This window comes from Citrus clementina, unplaced genomic scaffold, assembly GCF_000493195.1.
Source record: "Citrus clementina cultivar Clemenules unplaced genomic scaffold, Citrus_clementina_v1.0 scaffold_2, whole genome shotgun sequence".
In the NCBI taxonomy this organism is placed as follows: Eukaryota; Viridiplantae; Streptophyta; class Magnoliopsida; order Sapindales; family Rutaceae; genus Citrus; species Citrus x clementina.
Genome location: NW_006262688.1, coordinates 23147935 through 23170466, shown reverse-complemented (window position 1 = coordinate 23170466; position 22532 = coordinate 23147935). Strand labels below are relative to the sequence as shown.

At 34.1% G+C, this 22532-nt stretch overlaps 2 protein-coding genes and 1 pseudogene across 4 annotated transcripts; all 3 read right to left on the bottom strand.

Annotated features, from left to right (window-relative positions):
• Positions 1–566: 566 nt before the first annotated feature.
• LOC18050531 lies at positions 567–1048 on the bottom strand (annotated as a pseudogene).
• A 1314-nt stretch (positions 1049–2362) lies between these two features.
• On the bottom strand, positions 2363–6633 carry LOC18050530 (zinc finger CCCH domain-containing protein 3). The gene is made up of 7 exons (XM_006447599.2): positions 6410–6633; positions 5681–5850; positions 5413–5466; positions 4592–4708; positions 4170–4478; positions 3308–3583; positions 2363–3048 (listed from the first exon to the last, which is right to left on the bottom strand). Exons 1-7 carry the CDS (start codon positions 6471–6473, stop codon positions 2683–2685), a joined length of 1356 nt encoding a protein of 451 aa, XP_006447662.1. The 5' UTR covers positions 6474–6633; the 3' UTR covers positions 2363–2682.
• A 4752-nt stretch (positions 6634–11385) lies between these two features.
• On the bottom strand, positions 11386–19797 carry LOC18050528 (protein argonaute 16). Of its 3 annotated transcripts, none has more exons than XM_024191506.1 (23): positions 19633–19797; positions 17705–17920; positions 17415–17620; positions 17117–17332; positions 16861–16997; positions 16663–16760; positions 16487–16584; positions 16214–16382; positions 15988–16104; positions 15801–15908; positions 15624–15686; positions 15345–15521; positions 15132–15258; positions 14943–15055; positions 14717–14854; positions 14498–14628; positions 13679–13744; positions 13078–13141; positions 12883–12994; positions 12704–12777; positions 12141–12235; positions 12028–12059; positions 11386–11908 (listed from the first exon to the last, which is right to left on the bottom strand). In XM_024191506.1, the coding sequence occupies exons 2-23, from the start codon at positions 17912–17914 to the stop codon at positions 11748–11750; spliced, it is 2712 nt and encodes a 903-aa protein (XP_024047274.1). In that variant the 5' UTR covers positions 17915–17920; positions 19633–19797; the 3' UTR covers positions 11386–11747. The 3 variants fall into 3 exon arrangements, with proteins under 3 accessions (XP_024047274.1, XP_024047275.1, XP_024047276.1); XM_024191507.1 differs by having other exon boundaries at positions 17705–17917; XM_024191508.1 differs by lacking the exon at positions 19633–19797 and adding an exon at positions 18808–18840 and having other exon boundaries at positions 15132–15297; positions 15408–15521; positions 17705–17917.
• Between the last annotated feature and the right edge of the window lie 2735 nt (positions 19798–22532).

Here is a 22532-nt window from a genome sequence, read left to right as displayed (position 1 = left end):
ACTATTTCTCCATTATAAGAGCAATATAGTTCGATCAATTATAATATTATTATTCATAAAAAAAATAATAATATTATTATTATTATTATTTTAAATTCACCCCTCTTTTTTCATTATAATTCTTAGAAAAATTAATTGAATACTTGAATTAGATCACTTTTACTATCCTTGAAAAAAAAAAAGAAAAATATCCACCGATCACCTATTTTTTTGAGCTTTTTCAAAAATACACATTTTTTTTTTAGCTAAACTCCACCTAAAGATGCATTTTCTTGCATTTATCCACTGTCGTCTTAACTATGTTACTAGAATTAACAGAATATCGGTCAAATGACCTTTTTACCCACAAATATAAAATTATTATTTTACCCTAAATAAATGCCAAAAAATAAATGAAAAAGAAAAAAAATAAAAAAAAGTACTAATAAATTGAAAGAGCTGAAGTGTGATTAGATATGATTAAATTAAACATTAATCAATATCCAGCCGTTAATTATTGTAAAACATAAAACATAAAACTACTTCAATTAAATAATGATAGGGATTAAAAGTTAAAAAGCTTAAGTTTAATCATCATCATCTAGATCAACACCCTTAAAAGCTCATACTCCTTCCTAGCTGCTTCCTCCTCGGGCATGAAATTATTTTCAATCCCAAAAAACTTCATGATATACTCGACACTCTTGTTCTTGATTCTGTTGGCCAAAGTCTCTGTCAAATAATACAACATGTCTTTGATATTCAAATAATCCGCCACCAATAACATCTCTTTCAACTCATCATTACTCTTGCCCTTCCCAAACTTCTGGTTGAACGTCTTCACCCCCTGTTTCGGTGACATTTTCTTTCGAAACTCCATGGGCCTTGCGAAATTTGATTATGTACGGCAGCTGCGGCACCACCATGTCCTCTGATGTGTCGTCACTTGTCAAAGAATGACTTCACAATCTCGAACACCCTTGCTCTTCCACTTTGAATAGTTACTGTCCGCCGTCTTCAAATACATTTTTTTCGTTGCCTGAGCAGAGCAAGAGGAGGATGTTTCCCAAAATTATTACAAATCAACTTAACCTATATTCTAGGGTTTCTAAGAACAATGATTAACAACAATTACCATACAAATTGAAACGTAGAAGCTTGATAGCAAATAAATTGGACAAAAAATGACGTGCTTTTAGAGAAAAAATGGCTGGAATTTAATGGTCCTCAAGCACTTCACAAACATGGAGTTTGATGAAAACTGGAAAAACAATGGCGTGCTTTTGGTTACTTGCTCGAGGCAGTGATGTCCTTTTGACTTTTTTTTTTTTAATTTCAACCGTTAAATGATGTCGTTTATTTGTTGTTTTGGGTGAAATAATAATTTTATTCCTATGGCATCAGCAAAATTTTAACAGAGTTAAGACGGCAGTGGATAAATGCAAGAAAATGTATTTTTAGGTGGAGTTCAATTAAAAAAAAAAAAAAGATATGTGTATTTTTAAAAAATTTGAAAAAATAAATGGTCGGTAGATATTTAAAAAAAAAAGAATAAGAAGAAGAAGAGGAAGAAAGAAAGAAAAACTACCGTTTCATTTTTTTTTTAATTAATTTATGTATACCCACGCGGGGCCAGTCCTATGACGTGTCAAGCTTGAGAGCCACAAAAAACCATCATCCAATCAGAGCGTATCAACTGGGAACCAATAGCAAAGAATTTGCTTCCTCACCTCAAGTGTATATGATATATTATAATATAAAAATCACTTTTGCTCTTCTCTTTCTGGATTTGGCAGAAGCACACGTTAGCACTAAGCACCCCGACAAGCCAATAGCAGCTTTTTCGTATTGCCTGGTTAATTTTCGCGGGAAAGGGCAAAAATTGTGGTAGTTTTAAGTTATCGGTGTTGCACGCAACCTGCGTTTATTGGCGTCACATGACGTTTCAAGTAGACGGCGTGGCAGGAACCTTGCGTCGCGCCGGTTGATAAAAAGGCGTGTCTGGTTCATTATATTGTCCGCTAATGACCATGACACGAGAAAGAAAATATCAAATATGATTCAAATAATTATGATAATTATAATGGGCTATTATGATCAATGTCAACCACTAAGATCATACATGTCCTGGGCAATAACTTGAACATTTTGGTAAATGTGGTGGGAGCCATATTTATGTATGTATATTGGACCAAACTAATAATGAAGGCCCAATTCCATTGGATTCCATTCCATTCCTTACAAAACTGTCACCCCATGTTTTGCTTCAATGTGAGTTCTGTGCTATGTATGAATTGGTTTGTTTAACTTGCCAACAATTTCCTGTAAATTGCAAGGCATGAGATGCAAACCATATGAACAGACAGCGATCGAATCCAAAACATTCAACCAAACTCTTTGTTGACAAGCAAAATGGGGTATTATCATCCAAAGAAGAGGAAATAGTTCAACAGTAAAAATGGAATCGTTTACATCTCTTCACCTGCATTTTATTTATTCACCACAAAAAATGCCTTCCATGCCCCCCCGCAAGCTAAGCTTTTGCTCCCTCATAATCTCCAAACAACCTACACCATTCTCCCGGCAGAAACACAGGTGAAAAAAAGAAAAGAAATAAATGGGGGGTGGGAGGTACAAGTCTTAAAATCTCCTTCGAAGTACCGAGTGACAAAAATCAAAGAGAACAACCAAAAATGTAATAATTTAGTTTGACTGATCGTGTGGAGGTTCTGAACAATTTGGCACGGAGTGAGGAGGATGATCGACTTTGGAAGAATCATCTGAATTCTTTGTAGTTGAGTTCTTCATATCTGGGTTCTGATGCTGCACGCTCACAGCATCAGAATTCTGTACCCAGTTGGGAATTTTTGATGACGCATCAGGAGAAGTCTCAATTGAATGAGTTGCTGATATGGCTTGATGATTCATGAGAGAAGAATCCAGTATAGATAGCGGTGGAAGGCTCAAACCGTAGTTAATAGGATATCCTGCATATGGATGATCAAATCTACAAGTTGGGCCGAACTTGCAGATTCCATACATACTGTAATTTGAACATATAGCTTGCCCCTGCATATTAGCAAACTAGGAATTCATTTTTCAATACAAATATCAGAATTTGAAAAACTAAGAAAAGCCAAAGAATATGAAGAAGCATAATAGTGAGAGATGTTCCAAAAATATTAGAATGCTTATACGAAACTCATCATCCATAATGAAACAGTTGCAAGTCAAGATTTGTCGGCTATAATTTATGAAACAAATAATAATTAGATAATCTAAAATACCATATGAAACTATTATGAGTCACTATAAGATAGTAACTTACAGGTCTTGAGGGAAGGCCAAGTGGGCCTATATTACTTGCTGCTGATTGAGCAATCCTTTCCTTTGGGTGGTGGAACTTGCAATCAGCTCCGTATTTGCAGGTTCCAGTGTTCATATAATATCGGCAATCTGGTTGATCAGGTCTCTCAGGTAAATTTTGACTTGATGCTGACAATATGTGCATCTGCGCGCCAGCGCCTAAGTCACCTTGATTCCTAGAACTGTAAATGAGATTGGATCCAGCAATACTTGTTGGAGATAAAGGCCCGATGTTTCCCTGATTAAGAAGTGAAGGCATAAAAAGGAAATAAAATAAGAAAATTTTCAGTGGTACAATTCAGCACAATAGCTCCTGATTAAGATTCAGTGTTAACGTGATTGGAATCTGAAATTGCAGCTACTTGTATGAGCACTAAATTAGCAGATGAGGTCAGACGAATCTTCATATTAACATGAGTAGAATGAAAAAAGGTAAAAGGAGATCAGCTTCTTAATTGCTGCAATTCAACAGGAGTTTATTTGAGATATTTCCATCAGAGCAAAAGACAGTAAACTTTGTCCTAGCATCATTGCATATAAGAAGCCACTAAGAACCTAACAAATCTGAATTGTGTATCATAAGCTCACAGCAGTCCTTGCAGCATTGCTAATGCTCCAAAATCAACATAAAGTTACCTGATTATTTTGACCCCCCAAAAAAATAATAATAATAATAAATAAAGCACTACACCTTCCAGCTGTTAATGACCGAGGTGAAACCGCGCGTTAGTGATGTAAGATTACCTCCATTTCTATCAGATTATTTCTATACAAGCATCATATTTCAGAGACACTCTGTTCAACTTAAGATATAGCTCACTGACCATGTAAGTGTTCCAGCCTGGTGCAGGTACAATGCCTTGAGAAGGAGAGACAATGAGAGGCATATAGCTTTGCGTTCCTTGTAAACGTGAAGATAAATAAGGGGCCCTTTGTAATGACCATGTTGGAAGGCTACCTGCATACTGAAGACCTGATGAAGGCAAAACTGATGACCCCATAGATCCCAATGAAGCATTTCCAGTTAGAGGTAAGGCAGTTCCAAGTGATGAAGGCTGGGGATGATGAAACTTGCATGCAACTCCAAACTTACATGATCCAGTCCGCATGTAATAAGGACATGATTTTTCATCCTAAACAAAAGGAGGACATGGTTTAGGAATTGTATACGCAGCATCCAAGACCTTCCATGCATAGGAAGAATGCAAAAGTTATTAGTTGTGAAATTCAAGAGGGAAACAGGTACCTGACGCATAGGAAGGCCAAGAATGTTGAATGAAACTGGTCCAGCACCATTTCTATCCTTCGGGTGATGATATTTACATGTTGATCCATATTTGCAGGTCCCCGTCTTCAAATAATACTGCAGTGGGCATTCATAGGCAACGAGTCACAAAATAGAAAAGTTAGAGCTTGTCAAGGAAATTACTTAGCACATTAATGATGGCTAATGACTATTATCAAACAGAAATAGGAATTCCATACATATTAAAACGTTGGAAATCTCTGAGGCTGACATTATCCCTTATTTCAAGTGATTTCAAATGAATGTGCATCATATCAAATAAACATAGCAACATATGAACCAAGTTCCGACAAGAGGTTTAGATAATACACAGGATGCTGTATCATCCATCTAAGCTTCTCAGTTAATGTTTTGGGGCAAGCCCTGGTTTAAAATAACTTCCAAATCAGAGAGGTCGTGCAAGGAACAAGCCTGACATCTTATAAACAATAAAACTAGCAACAAATGAAACATATTATTTCATTTAATTCAGACAGAAATTTCAAGAGGAATGTACATTACAAAGGTAGAATAAATACCAATTAAAGGCACATGTTTCTCATTAATGTAATATCAATTTTGCGTACTTAATAAGTGGATTCTCATTTTGCCCATTCGTTCATTCTCCTACCCCCCCCCCCAAAACAACTACAGGCTCACATCTACATAAATAGATAGAGCACATCCCTTTCTTCTTTCTTTCTGGATAAAAGTTCTATTATGATAAATCACAATGGCAACGTCAAGACCAGCGCAATATCTCAACATAGGAAGAATTTTACCCCACAATCAGGTTGTCCATTTCTCTCCGGGAGTTCTTCTCTATATTGAGCACCCTGTGAAAAAAACAATGTGATCAGACTCTAAGACAAAATATACAATCAAACTACCCCATTTATGTAACAAGCAAGAAAAGAAAATATAAATTGATAATAAATTATCATCACTTCAAAATGAGGACATTGTGTAAAAGCACCAGACAGTATCTATTCCCCTAGAATAAATTCACATCTGCATAAAACAATAAATTGTCAAAAGAAAATGAATAACCTGAGCAGCATATGCTGGATGATTGAAACGACAATTGCTTCCATACCCACACAATCCAGTCCTCCGGTAAAACAAACAATCTGGTTCACCTGGACGAGCAGGGTATGGGCTCGCTTGGGCCACACCACCCCCTTCTTGATTATCATGAATTTTCAACCGCCATATTGCTTCTGCAATGCACAAGACAAACGAAACCGATCAAGTTCACATCTTTAAAGACTCATTGAATTCTTCAACTCACTCAAAGCTCAAAGCCAAAATTTCACAAACAAATAAAAGATTCAGAAATTCCATTCAAATAAGCTTTTCAAGCCACCATCTTCCAAAAGCCTCAATGCACATTGCATCAATTGGGGGGCAAAAAAAAATTCTCAAAACCACAACCCACATCACCAAACATCTAAAAGGGGCTTCAAAAATCAAAACAAATAATTTAAGAACTTTTCAACTTTAACAATTCCTGATGATTCAAAGCCAAATTCAAGCATTGCGTCAAAATTCACAGGGATGAAAAACGGCAATACTCACATGACAAAGATACAAACTTGCATACGAAATATCAAAATTTTCAACATATAACCGCACAAACAGACATTGTATCATTGATCATCACAAAAACAACCAAATTCTATCACAAAAATTGACAATCCTCCCATCAAACAACCATTTCAAAAACAAAGACAGAATTGGATCCCCTGTCACCAAAAGTACACAAAAAATCTAAACTACCTTCAATGTTATCAGCGGATTGATTTGCCACAGCATTGCTCTTAACCTGGCGGTTATCAGGCATCGGTGGCACAGAATTTCTGTACACCCGTCAACTTTCAATCAAAACAAGCACAACCCAGATACGATTTCTCAATCCGTAACACAAAAATCAAATTTACTTTCAGCAAATGATCATACGATCATCGAGAGAGTTTTTTATTTTTTCTTTTTTTTTTCCCTTAGTTTTGTGAAGAAGAAATAACTAAAAAGAACAAGCGATAAAATAATGAAGAAACAAAAAGTGAAATCTAAAAATATATTCCAATTTGATTAAAAATTCTTTAATTCCTTTTTATTTTTTCTTTTGCACGATTCTCAGGTATATTGTGTGTAAACTTTCGGATCTCCTGCCTTCAATGTGAAACTGAAATTATATACCATTAAAGTGAGTTTCATAGGCTCTGGTACGAATGAAAACATTTTAGTTCTTTAAAGTACAATGACTGTTTTGCCCCCGCAACTACCTCTCTGTTCCAGTAGTTTATTAATTAATTAACCGTATTGTCAGCCAAATTCGTCACCTTTTTAAGGAAGCGCCTTTATTTGTGAGTGAGATTACTAAATTAGCCCTGGTCTTCAATTACTGTGCTGAGATTATATTTAATTATTAGATAAAATCAGTTAATGTAAATCTAGTAGATTCTTGCTAAAAATAAATTTAGCATTGCTAGATAATGTAATAATGATTGATACCATGAAAAATAATTTTTCTTCTTTGCTTATTTACAGTTAATTAATAAATGCGAAGGGTTGGTAATGGTCCTTACACATGCAATAAATTCATTTACATGTCAGTATTATTTTTTGTGAGAAAAAATAAATAATTTATATATACCATATAGAATAAAATTGAAGCGTTAACCATGACTCATAGAATTATAAAATGTTGCACAGCATATCAATAATTATTTAATATATATTTAATCCAAATTCAGAAGGACAAATCAAAATTTTTTTCTATTGTAATCAATACTACTTAAGGATTAACTTTGTAAGTTTTACCTTGTGACATAGTAATTGACTTTTTTTTTTGGGGTAGATATGGTAATTTGCTTTTTAAAAAATCTGATTTATAATTTATTTATCATATTATACCATCACTCGTATTATACAGTATCAAATTAATTTTATTTCAATTAAGACAAACATTAAGAGTAATTTTTTTTAAAGTAATATCAGCTTTTTTACAATGACTAGTATTTTTGTTTTAAAATCCTGATGCTTCAAATTTCTATTTTGCTGGTCATTTTCAAAGTGCACGAACAGAATAAAACAGCTCATGGCCATAAATCAAGGGTACTTTCGTCTTTGAGATACGTTAACAAAGGGTGAATGTCACAAAATGTATAATCCTTTTTATATATAAGAAAAATATGAAACATCATCATCACCGTTAAAGGGCACGAACCTGAGAGGCGGCGGTGAGGCATGGACCATTGGATTTGAATTTTTTGTGGGACCCATTGCTAAATGCAATGTCCCTTTCAAATGACCAATTCACCCCTTCGATAAAGTAATTTCGTTGAGAAAACAGAGAAATAGGCGCGCAATGACCAAGAGATATCACTGGTTTTATTATTTTATTTTGTTAAAATTAATTGTTTATTTTTAAAGTTTTTTTTATTTTCCCTTGAAGCGAAAAATCGTCGCCGTCAAAAGGGCGCGAGTGGAGGAGATTGAGCACGTGAACGGTTGTGGTGAAATCTGGACCATTTATTTCAGAGTTTCATTAAGTAAAGTGGCCCCCACAGACCGAGGAAAGAGAAAAGGAAGACGGGCTTGTCCGTCTTGAGCTCGCCAGTGGGTCCCACGTCGAGAGACAGAAGTCGAGATTCGGACGGCCATTCACTCGCCGAGAAAAAGCTAACACGACCATGACTCTCCACCATACGGCTTAGGCCACACATAACGTCGTCGTTTCTGCTCAAGTACGAAAATACCCCTCGACTTAAATTTCCGTAATCAAGTCACTTTAAAATAGAAGTCGCACCTTTTTTTTTTTTGGTTAGACGAAATTGCCCCTTTTAATTGTGAATGGGTTCTAATAAAGATATTGTGGAAAGATGAGAAAGAAGCCAGACCTAGTACAATTCTCTTTGTGGTCTTTCATAACTAACAGGAATTGAAGGCAATCGCTTTTGCACAAACAAATGATACAAAGAGAGCCACGTAAAGCTATTGGCTAGTCTTGGAAACTCGTCCTCCCTGATTTTTTTTTTTTTAATTAACTCACGCACTAAATAAAACTTGAATCTAAGACTTAAGTTCTAAAAAGACCGATCTTCACCACAACTTAATGATTATTATTTGTAAATAATATTGAAACAAATAATAGATTCCTTAATTGTATTAACACGTATAAATTTAGACTCTAAACAATCCATTCAATCTAATATTATTAGCTAAGTTACAAATAAAATTACAAATAGATAGTTAATTTAGTATTAAATTGGCATATAATTAAATAGTGGTGCATTTATGTGACGGTATCATTATTGACTTGGACTTTCTCTACTTTTGGGACTTTTTTTTTTTTTTTAAATTCTATAATTATAATGTAAGCAAGATTTGAACAGTAGATTTTTTTTTTTGTTTTATACCACTCAATAAATTTCATTAGTTGAAATAATTAACAAGGATAACACCCATAATTAATGAGTTGACATATGCATTTAATTAATTTACAATTTTTTTGGAATATCATTAAATTCTTATCATTTTCAAATTTCAAACAATAAAAGGTTCATGGACCACAAGGGCGTCGTTCTAAAGAACCGATAATGATATGTCACATATGTATATATAGATCTCAACCTAAATTTAGTGATGTTATGTGGCGAAATTGAAAGAAAATAATTATTTTTAAAATTGTAATTTTTCAATCTCAATGTCTCTTTCCTTTAAAATAGAGAGAGGAATTGAACTATCGTAATTAATTGGCGGCACCTAAATCAAATTAATTCTCGCTAAACGCCAAATTTCCGGACATTTAAAAATTAAGACCCAAAAATTTTATTTTCTGATTAATAATATTAATTTGATGAGAGCATGAAATACCCATAAAGGGTCAAAATCGTCAAACTAGGTGAATTTTGGCCCAAGAAACCTGTTTGCGCGTCAGAAAACAAATGGGTCCCAGCAGAAAGTAAAATAGTAAATCAAAAGGCGTCAGCGAATGGAAATAGATTTGGGAGGTTCTCGGAATTCTGATACCGCCAAGACCAAGACCAAGACCAAGACCAAGACCAGGGCCAACACCTCTTGGTCAACTGCCCGGGGCACGTGTCACACAATCGGACCAAAACATATTCTGACAAAGAAATCGCGAATCTGATTGGTCGACGCAGCATACTTATTGTAGTCTCGCGAGCACGTGGTTCGACTTAAAGAATTCCGCCGTGGTCAGTGAGCAAACTGCAAACCCATGACTCATCACAGGGGCGCATCGCATATGCACGCAATAGCAAATACGTCAGCATATTTCTGGTGAAAAATCTGACCAATTTGACCAACTCAAAATTGGGCCTCCAGACTAAAAATTTCCGAAGGTGATTTTTCTCTCTCTTGCCAATCGCCATCATGATTCATGGCCACCCGCGCCATCACTAACTCCCCAGGCTCAGATGCATTGACTAAACCTAATCTCAGTCAGTCAATTCATTTTTTTTCACTCTCTTTCTTTATTCCTACAAGTGGACAGTTGCTTTTTTCTTGTTTCACTAATGGCTCTCTCATTACTGTAAAATAAATAATTTTGTTCATTTTTTTGTATAAACACAAGGAGGCTCCAAGTCAAGTGTGATCATGGAGACCGAAATTCAAGGGGGTTGTATAAAGCAAAGGCAAGTCTCTTGCTCACTCTAAAGATGAATGCGAATCCTGTGACTTTAGCATACTTGGAAGCATAAATTGTCTCTTAGTCCCTAAAGAGTTATATTATATTCTTCGGAGGGTTCCGTCGATGTGATAATAGACGCAAGCTAAGGCCTAACCAAAAGCAAAAGCCAAGCCATAATAATATTTGATACATTGGGCGCGGATATTCCGAAGGCCACTATTTTAGTAAACACACCTCACTTCCAAAAGAAAATTCATGTTGTTTTTTAAAATTACAAATCAAAAAGAAGATTGGATAATTAATCAAGCAGTACTTTTATGCTTTTTTTTTTTTTATATACATATGTACTTTCACCTTATAAGGATGAAATAATCAAATAAAACTTATGTTAAAGCAATCTTAGTGATAAAATATATCCCAAAAAAAACCCTTAGGTCACAAAAAAAAAGATGCATTTAATTGATTAATTCTTTAAACTTCTATATTTAAGTTTTTAAAAATAATGTGAATTAGTCACTATTTTTTGAAAGTGGGTGGATATTTCACCCCTTAAAACAATATTTTTACCTTTATGCCAAGGAAGACGGTTGGTGGTTGGTCGAGGAAGTTAAAGCTCGCTTCAATTATTGGAATTCATAGGTGAAGGAGTCAAATATTTGGTTGGGGGAATAAATATAATATCAGTTTCATACTCGTAATCCTGGCATAAACCATAATTAAACTAGAGTGAGATTAACGCATCTAAGCATTTTCCAAGCTTCCTTGATTGGAAAATTAAAAAACTACCACATTTGCAACGGTCAAAGTTTCTTTTTGAGGGAAAAGGAAATAGACAGAAGTTAACTTCGATAGTTGCAGGTCAATAAATGCTATTATACTTGTACATTTGATTAAATTCAGTTTTAAATGCAATGAAAACGACCCAAAACACAAGTTCCTACATGCTTTGCTTGGGACCAGCAAAGTTGCAGTTTCAACAGCTGAGGCAACTTAGAGCTTGTGATTAAAGAGCTGCACTAAATTTCAAAAGCAAGCAAATAGCAACATTGGATTGCACATAAGATAACAATACCATGAAAACGAGTTGTAAAGCCAATAGAAAACAATGCTGCATAATGATTAAAAAAAAAAATAATCAAGAGAAGCTCAAGTTAGACCATTACAAAATGCCTCTCCCGAAAGATGATCTTCCGAACAAAGCTCCTACTGAGGACTGATCAAAATCTGAAATGGTTAAACTCTTCAATAGACAAATCTTACTAATGTAACATGCAACCCAAAACATCCAGCACCAAAGCGGAACTTAATTGCTGTATCTATTTCTCCACCAACTATATATGTATATATATAACTAAAGGTTGCCACCTGCATATTTGAGTATTCCTAGCTGTCAACATATTCTAGGGCGATAGAAACTGAACAAAACTAGCTGCATATTTACGAAAAGCAATCAGTATCTCAGCAGAAAAACATTGAACTTTCGACATTCTTATGAAGCCTAGGGAGCTCGGGAACAGGAACGCTCCCAGCTGAGGTAATGCTGGTGTCAGATGAATCCTCAAACTTAATAAACTGCCCCATTTGTGATGCAGCAAGGTGAGCATAGCAAATTGGAGCAACTGTGAACAAAGAGAGTATTATTAGTCATGAGTTAGATAAATATAAGGGGATTAGGAATTGAGACAATTCAAACGAGTTTTCTTTATGGAAGACTAAGAGTGGCATGTAATAAACTCACCAATAGAGATTGCAGTAGTACTTCTTTGATAGCTGGAATAAGTGGAAAAAGATGTTAGTAACAAGTGAAACATTATAAAAAGATGAGAAGCAAAAAGGAGCTTGAAAGGTTACACATATGACAGAGAGTGGATAAGATTTTGCAGGTCATCTGGAGAGAAACCAATCTCATCAAGCAAAACATGGTAGTGAGCTGGTCTCGAAGTTCCCTGTTGTATGGGGAAAATGATGGAAAGACTTGAGTACAGGAGGAGAACAGTAGGTTATGCACTAGAGTAATAAGAACATTACTCAAAATTCTCATCGTTTGACACATGGCAAATCAAAGAAAAACTTCCAACCATTCGAATGAAAAATAGCCATAAGCCACTGCAATTATCAACCATATAGTACGGCAGTTGAGCAGTTATTTTGGCTCCTTGCTTAATTAAGAAAATTACTTGTTTGAAACAGCTTCTTTTTATACTATTTTTTTAAAATAAATTATTTGTGAAGAGAAACTGAGATTTGGACAATACCATTCAATCCCACATAAGATTACAACTATATAAGAGACAATACAATGCCAGAGTATCATGGTCAACAAGGAGGCTACTTACTATTCATATCCATAAATTATTCAGCAGATATAAGAAGTTAAATGACCATTAAGAAAGAAAGAAAAAAATGATACTTACGATCATCCCTGCATGGGCGCACATGTAGAAGTCATAATTCCTTGGATGCACAATCCTTGTGTCCACAACTGTCCCTGTAGAGAGGCGGAGAAGGGTAGAGAGAGAATAAAGTGTGTTAAATCTATGTAGCGAGTAAGTAGTTAAATAAAATCAAAATAACAGCGTGGCAAGCAGCAGACCAGGAGGAACATTTTCTGGACCACTGGCTTGGAATAGCTTGGTGTGGTGGTTCTTTTGAGCCACTATAACAGTGAACTTGGGAATGTCAGCCTCGCCAAGATGCTGGTAGGCCTGTAACAACAAAGGATTATTATCAATATATTTTGCAAATTTCAGTTATATTATTATTTTTTTTCCCCAAATGCTGCAGTTACCTTTATGATTTGTTCCAGCTCAATGTTCAAAACCTGATTAAATTGTGATTCACTCACTCCATCCCTAAGAACAAAAGCAGGCATTGTTAACCACAAGAAACATAGTACATAACGAGGCAGTAAAAATAAAATTACTAATAGCAAAGGGTTAATGTCTGATGCAACTATGTGAACAGAGAAACAAACAAATTGCTCTATCACTCTTTATACACTCTCTTGTCTTCCCGGATACTTTCAATGAAATACCGCACTTTCAATGATATACCGCAGTTTTGAGATTGTAGATTGATTTAAAATGCATAACATACAACAAAAGAAACAGCTCTAATCAAAACAAGACTGTCATTCATACATCCATATCAGTACAGATATTCAACGAATTCATTTTTTTTGCAGTAGACACAGTAAAAGGCAGCTATTACACCAGCACCATTATTCTCATTCTGATGTATATAATATACATGCTTCATAACATACAAAGTGTATTACATCAACTATTTTCTAATCCTTTATTGTACAGAAATAAAATCCAGGTATAACTTTTGTCCATGATCAATAAAACAACATAAACGAAAAATCTCCCTACATAATGCAGTAATACCTGAATATAATAATCTGTTTGGGTTTGCGTTGCTTGCTTGTTCGGTAGAAGTCCAAGAGCAGCTCCCTGCAAAACAAGTAGCAGTTCCATGTCTTAAGCAGAATAGAGAAATGGTATTGCAAAACTAGATGCTCATAAGTGTAATCATTTCTTTTTAGCCTCTTATATAAGATTACATGGTAAAAACAAGATTCGAGAATGTTCTTACAAAAAATACATGGATCTATCATAATATTATATCACTCCAAATTTTTCCAATTCCAAAAAGCAACAAAAATTAGATACTTTCGAGGAGTTCAGAGCGCAAAAGTATTGCAAAAATAAATAATAATGATGATATGAGGGAATAACAAAATGATGATGCAATTCCTAATATGGATTACAACTGCATCCTATAAGCATAGCATAGTCGAGACCATTCTAAAAAGAACAAAGTTATAATAAATCTTTGACACCTTCACTGTTAAAACCAACCAAAATGTTAAAAGTGATATACAAGTAAAATGGCAAGCTAACATAGACTAATTTTCTAAACACTATAGTGCTCATTGAGGCTTACTTATAAAAAAAACATCTCCAAAAAAAATATATCAGATTAACGGATCTGAAACCAACTAAAAAAAGCTCTAAAATGACATGTCAACGAAGTTTTTAAACTTCTATATTTTGATAACATTACTAGAATTTAACTATATACTAATTGGATATTAAAATATACTTGAATGTCTGAATCAATGTTAAGCAACTTAACTGTAGTGATAGGCATGTAAACACGCTTCTTCTGGAAGCACAGTTATAATATTGTTTTTGTGAAAATACCTGATGATACCATCATCATTCCCATTTGCTAAAGGCTTGTACAAAGCATCTATCATCTCTACCTTCGAAGATTGTGTTCTTACAGCTGCCCTATACCTTGAAATCAGAGGCCAAGATTGAGAGCCAACAACCTGACAGTTACAATTGTGCAGGGCATTAGCAACATGACACTACTTAACTGCATATGAAGAGGGTGGAATATGAAACTGGATTCCTTACTGCTGCAACTGATGGAATATCTGATCGACCAGGAGATCCATGAGAGACATCCATACCCAAAATCATTGTAGGAGTATCTTTTATCAGGGGGATGAGAGAGGATTGCTCCAATGCCAACAAAGAATTTATTCCTCCAAGCTATGAAAGAAGACAATTAAAGCAATAACATATCAGAACAAGAACGCAAGCACATAAAATTCTTTGAAATTCTGGTTTCTAGATTTACCTTAGAATTGATCTTAAGTAATACATTTGTAAGATACTGATCATTAATCTTAGTAGGAGAAATGCACTGTGTGGCAATTCCAAAATCACTGAGACTTTTCTTCTTCCAAGGTCCTGGACAATTTTATGAAACACAAGTCAGTAATCCAACCAAAAATGCAAATCTTTAGAAAACAGGATTAAGCCATACCATATATATCAGAATTTTTCCTCTCTGGAAGGACACAAAGAATGAATTGAGGAGGGCCCGGAAGCTTCTCTGTAATCAACTCAAACATCCTTTCTACTCTGACAACAGGATTTCCTCTTCTAGTTTGCTGATCCTCTTCAATTAAGGTAAAAGGACGTTCAATATGCTTCATAGATGCGTAAATAGAGCAAGAATGAGTGATTGAGTGAATACATTTAGAAATTTTTTGGTAGGACAACAAAATCCATGCATCAGAATCAGTCCATGATAACCTACAATGCCCTTATTCCTTCCACAGTTGATAAGCTCACGAGATATATGACTAGTATCACATCGAGCAGAAAAGTTCACAACAATCCAACGGTCGATACGGGTAGCCTCTAGAAATCTCTGCAAAAGGTGACAAAAAGGCCTGAAACAGCTAAATAAGGTATGCAAATACATTCGGCAAAAACAATTGATGATAATCTACTTTACATATCAAGACAATACCTTGTTGTTAAAGTTCCAGCGCCCATTGCGAGGGATACAATCCTCACTTTTACCAACCTTTAACTGTGAATTAAACAGAAAATACATTCAGTGCACAATAATCATTGTCTGGATTAAAAAAGAAACCATCCTTATTTTTCTATTTCTCAGCCAAAAAGAGGGAGGAGATATATTTACCTTTGGGATTTCAAGGATACGACCATCAACTTGTGTCAGTTGCTTCCCTATAGATATACCACATGCTGCAAGCACAGGGTCCTCATCATATGAGTAACTTCTCAAAGCCTGCCAGATTAAGTGAGCAAAGATGTTGGACCATCCAAGATATGAAGAATATACATAAGAGGCACTGAGGAAAACTCACATCAGTGAGAGTTTGCATCCTATCCTGAGGTTTCTGCCTTGACTTTTCAACCAAGGATGCCCTTTGCATAGAGGATAATGCTTTTGTATAGCGCTGAAGTGAAACAAGTGAACAAAGCTGGGAAAATGAGGGGGGAAATATCAGAAATCTTAGAAGGTGAATAAAATTAAAAAAAAAAAAGCAACTAAAAATGAAATTGTGTATCAAGCACAAGACATTACAATACCTCAAGTGGTAGATAATTGGGCCGTTTTGGCTTGCCGACATCAAGGCATGGCAGGTATGCAGAATATGTGAGCTCTATGCGACAGTGTTGTGTAAAATAATCATAAACAGTAATCTCCAAAGTCTCCCCTTCATTTGTACCTTCAGTATTTTTCACTTTCATAGGAAAACTGGGATAAAAAAAATAAGACTAAATTAAAGAAAGAACAAAGGAATGGTGGAGAACTAGGATATCAGAACATGGACAAAGGACCATTTGATATTAAACACATACAATTGCTGGTTGCAAGGCTTTTCACTCAGACCAATGATCTTAAACTCCATATTGCGGTGCCTTGGCCTGACCCTCAAATTTCTTAGCATCTTCTTGGCCTGCACATCACCATAAAATTGATTTTTTGTGGTAGAAACTATGTTGAAGATGAGGAATGCAGTTGAGGACTTTCTTACCTTTGTCCAGTCAATAAAGCGAGGTTCCCGTACATTCTGATTTGCTATCAGAAAGTCAATTACAGGTCCAGGTTTGAGGATCATTGTAGTAGATACATCTGCATGAAATGAAGGCAGCAATATTAACTAACAACAGCATCAGCAAGGTACAATTACAAAAAACTACAGGAACTAAAATGAGATTCTAAGGAATTGCACCCATATTAAGAGACAAGCCCCCCTGAGTGGGACGAAAGCTGGAGTGAAAGCCCCGAATACCAGATACACCTCCTCCAACATCAACTAAGTTCCTTGAATCATCATGAAAGAATGACTGCCGAACCAAAAGACACCCCCTACATGCCCGCCCAACGGCTCAAATGAATAAATTTAAGACCAAAGCAATTAAGAACAAACCGATACACTTAAAACATAGAAACGAACATATACAAATAATAAATAAGAACATAAATACCAATTAGCTGCTTGCTGCCTCAGTACAATATCCAGCACTCTCAATGCATCCTGAGTATTATCCACCTCATTTCCTTTGAGGGCAAGAGCTATTGACCTTAAGGGTATTTTGGTAGCAAAGCTTATCTCTACCATGAAAGTCTTTGATTGAAATGAATGCTTTGACCTCTTTCCAGGACCAATGGGGCTGTCTCTGCCGCGAGGGCTTCCATTTTGCCTATTAAACCAGGAGGATGCAACATAAGTTTTCAAGATATCTCCATATTAAGAATCAAAAAAGGGCATGGAAAAAGACATACTGTTTTGCACGCGACTCCTCTAGCACCACAGTGAACTCAAACTTGTTCTGAGGCAGAGGACCCACAGTGTATAAACTCTTCTCTCCATCATATGCAAACCTTTTACCAGCTAGTTCTGCAGAGTAAGTTTGGTAAAGCTTATCAACCACTTTTCTCCCAATCCCCTTGCCTTTGGCAATTCTCTTATCCTCACCAGAAATAGTAACCTACAAATGGTATGTTAACCCAAATCCATAATGCAATACAACTAAACTAATGAAAAACAGAAAAGAGTCAAAATCTAAACATACAGTGTACTGGTAGAATACTGCATCTGTAGTGTTAACAGAAACTTTAAAGTGATTGGTGAGCAAACTTATGCGACGCCCACAGTTTCCAACCCCACGCCTACTCATGATAGAATGTCTGGGAAGGTCAACATGTTCTGGCTTCACATTTGGTGGCATTAAGGGAGGTGATGGGGGCAAAGGTGGGGATTGCCCTGCTTCAGCTTTCGCCATCTTCTACTACAGAGAGAGAAATAAGTTGAAAAAATGGGCTAATTATGAATTAAGGAAACACTTAAAGGGACTTTACACACATAAATTCCAATAGAAATATTACATAATGGCAACATGGAGATAATTCTCATGAGATCACTAAAGAAAACAGCCCAATGTGAAGAAGCTTCAAAATAACAAGGCAGGATTCTTCGAGGTAAAACAACTAGAAAGTAATTGTAAAAGTCATATCCTCAATCATATGAAAGTAACTAAACTGAAACTCATACAAAAACAAATCCAGTACAAACACAGTATCCAACATATTTATTTGTGAATGTCGTGTTAAAGTATTATTCTGAAAAATAAAACAAAAAACAGAAACCACAAGGATTGATTAAGTGTATCATAACAGGGCATTGCATGCCTTTACCAGAAACCAAAAACAAAATAAACACCGAGATCCAACAAAGAAGGGCAGAAAAATGAACATATAATTACAGTACACCTAGCTCTAATACTTGAATACATGCTCTCGGGAAAACTCATTGTGAGACCGAAGTTTCAAGTAGTGGAATCCTGAAATTGTAATATGAGTTCAGAACAGAAATTTCATAATTTACATAATCTGAGTTCATAGATTAAATTGCTGTACACTCATTACATGTAAGCACAACAGGCGGACACCCATACTATTTTGATCAAATTTCATGTGTCTCTATGGATTAATTGCTTAAATATATAAAAAAATATGTATACATAAACACAAACAAATTCATCCAACCTCACGTGTTATTTGAATATATATACGTACTAACATACAAAAGCATATTGCATATACATAATAAATATATGTAACAAAAAAGTATAAAAAGAGATGGAATGATGGAGTCCACGAGGACAGTCATGGGCACCTCCATTTAGCAAGGAAAAATGGGGCAAGCACAAAGTGCCAATGGTTAATGAACTGCCAAGGACAACATAAGAAAGACAATATAGTTAAAATTAAAAAAGGAAAAATTCACATCATGGCAAAAAATTAATGGTTAATGAAAAGTACCGAAAACCAAACAGTGTGAATCTCATCTACACATGTGAGTTCAAAATTAAACATCTCGAGAATAAAATGAACTTAAATTTTCAAAAGAAAAGGAAACACAAAACACTTGAGCTAAAAAAAAAGTTAAAACAAGCAGAATCAGTTTCTTGAGAAAAAAATACAGAAAATCGAACGAAAGAAATCTCGTCCACACGTGCTAGTTCAAAATTAAACTCACGACTATGGTGAATTTAAATATTGTAAAAAAAAAATAAAAAAGAAAAACACACACATAGACATACACACGCACAAAAAACTTAAGCAAAAATCCATGCGAAAAAATTGTGTAAAACAAATTGATTACACGAGGAAAAAAAAAATGCTACCAGATGAGTTCATAACAGAAGTTTAAAAGGAAAAAAAAATACAAAATGTAATTAACAAATATGACGAATATTTGGTCGTATACGCGAACAAAAATGAATTAAAAAAAAAAAGTACAGAAGACGATCTACGAACATGAACACAAAAGTGGAAACAATGCAGTACAAAAACCACAAAATACAAAATCGCAAAACAGCGATTAAGACTTGGCTCAAGCAGAAAGAAGTCAAAATCGAAGCAACAAAGAAGTTCAAAAATGGAAACAGCAAGGAAGAGAATAATCAAGCGAAAATAAGCAAAATAAGTTTAATCGTACCGAGAGGCTTCGTAGTAGTTGGAGTATGCGAGAAGAACAATGGCCAGAAAGAGGAAACGGAGAGACTGGCTCTGCGTTTGGCTCTTTCGGCACTATAGTCAGTGAGGGTGAGAAATCAAGAATGGAGGGAAATAGGCTTAAATAGTATAGTGCTGTTTGCCGAGGACAAAAGGGAATTTGCAATGTATTTTCACAAGTAAATGAGTCTAATGAATTTCCATCTTCATTGACCGTTGATCCGATAGATCAAGATTGATAGTGAAAATCATGATGGAGTGATTAATCATCATTACAAAAAAGAAAATACTTTATATCTACTTTCAGATTTTTTTTTTTAATAAGATAGCGTTTTATAAGTTATTTTCATTTCTAGTTCTAGCATGATGCATCAAATTAATGGTGTGTTTAATAAATAGAAATCGGAATTGGTTGGAATTGGAATGAGTTGGAATTGAAATGAGTTGGAATCGGAATGGAAAATGAGAATCGGAATAAGTTGTCGTAAGAATTGAAATTGAAATGATTTGGATTACCATTTATCTTGATTTTGTTTTGCAATTGAAATCGAAATGAGTTAAATTATCTTCAAGTACCAAAAATTTCTTAATTAATTATTGTCATAATTATTATTTTGTGTTTTAATTATTGTGATTATTATTATTATTAAATATTGTTAATAATAATTGTTGCTAACATTTATATAGTAATATCCCATAGTACAAAAAATAATAATAGGAAAATTATTATTGCACCACTTTTGTTTTGTCTTATGTTCATCTAACCACCACAAAATTTCAACATGTTCTCTACACCACATTTCTTTTTAAATTTGTATCAACTAGGCACTTTGCACTAATACCATTAAATATTTTAAATGAAATGATAATTTTACCCCTAAATAAATTAAAAGACTATTTTATTTTATAAAAATTTTAAAAAATAAGAAATTTATTATTATAAAAATACCCCTAAGTTTAATAAAAAATAAATCACAAAATTATAATTTTTATTTTTAATAAAAATCTAAATAAAAATTATAATTATAAAAAGTAATTACAAAATTTTGGATTTAATAAAAATCCCCTAAATTATTAAAACTTTGGGATTTATTTTTTAATAAATCAATTCAGTTATTTTTATTAAAATTTTACAAAATTATAATTTTAATAAAAATAATTATTAAAATTTTACAAAATCTAAATTTAATAAAAATCAACTGAGCACCTCTATTTGGGATTTTTTTATATTGAATTTAGGGGTGTTTTTATAATAATAATATTCTTATTTTTTAAAGTTTTTATAAAATAAAATGGTCTTTTAATTTATTTAGGGGTAAAAGTATCATTTCGTTTAAATTATTTAACGGTGTTAGTATAAAAGTGGATAATTGATACAAATTAAAAAAGAAAGGTGGTGTAGAGAACATGTTATAATTTTGTAATTGTTGGATAAACATAAGGCAAAGTAGAGGTGGTGTAACGATTATTTTTCATAAAAATAATAAATTGATTATATTAATTTTGATTTTTTTGAACCGAAGATGAAATAAATATTTTTTATTTTGTTGGAGGACAAAATAATCAATCGTGAGAATGAGAGATTGATTCCCAAGCCCCTGTGGAAATCAATCTCCTATTCCTATGTCAAATTGGGGTAGATCTCATGTTTCGATTCTAAATTCTGACTCTATTTTGTGAAGTAAATACCATTAATGATTTCAATTATGAATTCAGATTCCTTAATGTGAAAAGTAAATGCATCATAAAAGCTCAACGTCAAATCGACTAGTCATTAGTTGCATTGTCAAAATAATAATAATAATAATAAATCTATCCTGATAAATTTTTCAATTCTAATTATCAATCTAATATAATGTAACGTAATATTAAAAAATAAATAAGTGGATAAAATCTCTAAATCTTCATGAATGAATTAATTACTTATTCCCTTTTATAAAATTTATGCAATAACGATTAAGCAGCAATTAGTACATAACTTTATCCATTTTTATTGAATTTATTCCAATCTTTTTTATCCAATGTTCTTTTTTTTTTTTTTCAAGTAATACAAATTACAAAGAATGCTGCCTGCGGTCTATCAGAGGTTTAATGCTGCTGCAATACACAGAATTATTCTCGTGCTAAACTCATGCTTCGCATGCCTAGGCTATTGGCATGCTGCTATTTGTGTAACAAACCAAACTTAGCTTCTATCCGTGGCAGAACACGCGCGCGATCATGCGAGGGTGACCGAATAGAGATTGACCGTACGATCAAAAGATGAATCTGATGATTATTATGGTGGGCATTCGTTACTATTCAGGCCGAATCAAAATGAAATTTATTTATATTTGGTTCAAATTTTTTTAATCAGTTTGGTTCTTGAGAAAAAAAATTAAATTAATTAAAATATAATAAAAAAATCGTATGAACTGAATTATAATCGAATCAAACCGAAAATAAACCGAATTAGATTGAACTGAATTAAATTTCGATTCTTATTTGGTTTCAATTTTCCTGAACTAATAAGATTAAATATGTGTTTGGGAGTGAGGTACTGTATCTTTTAAGTTACAACTGCTATAGAATAAAAGTTATAACTGTGGAGTAGAAGTTGAGAAAAAAAATATGTTAAGTTGTCAAATCCCAACTACAAATATTATCAAACACCTTAATAGCTGGACTTTGACAGCCCAACTACCTCACCACACTCCTAAACGGCTCTAATTCGGTTTGGTTCTCTCATCGAAGTGCAATGCCCAATCCTAGTCGTTTGCAGAACTTTTGTTGTGCGTGGACTTTAAGTTGAGACGAAAACGAGTGGAGCTCTAATTTCAGCTCACAAAAGAGAGAGAGATCAGAGATGCAGTAAATTTAAGCAAAAATAGTTCGTTATTGCCT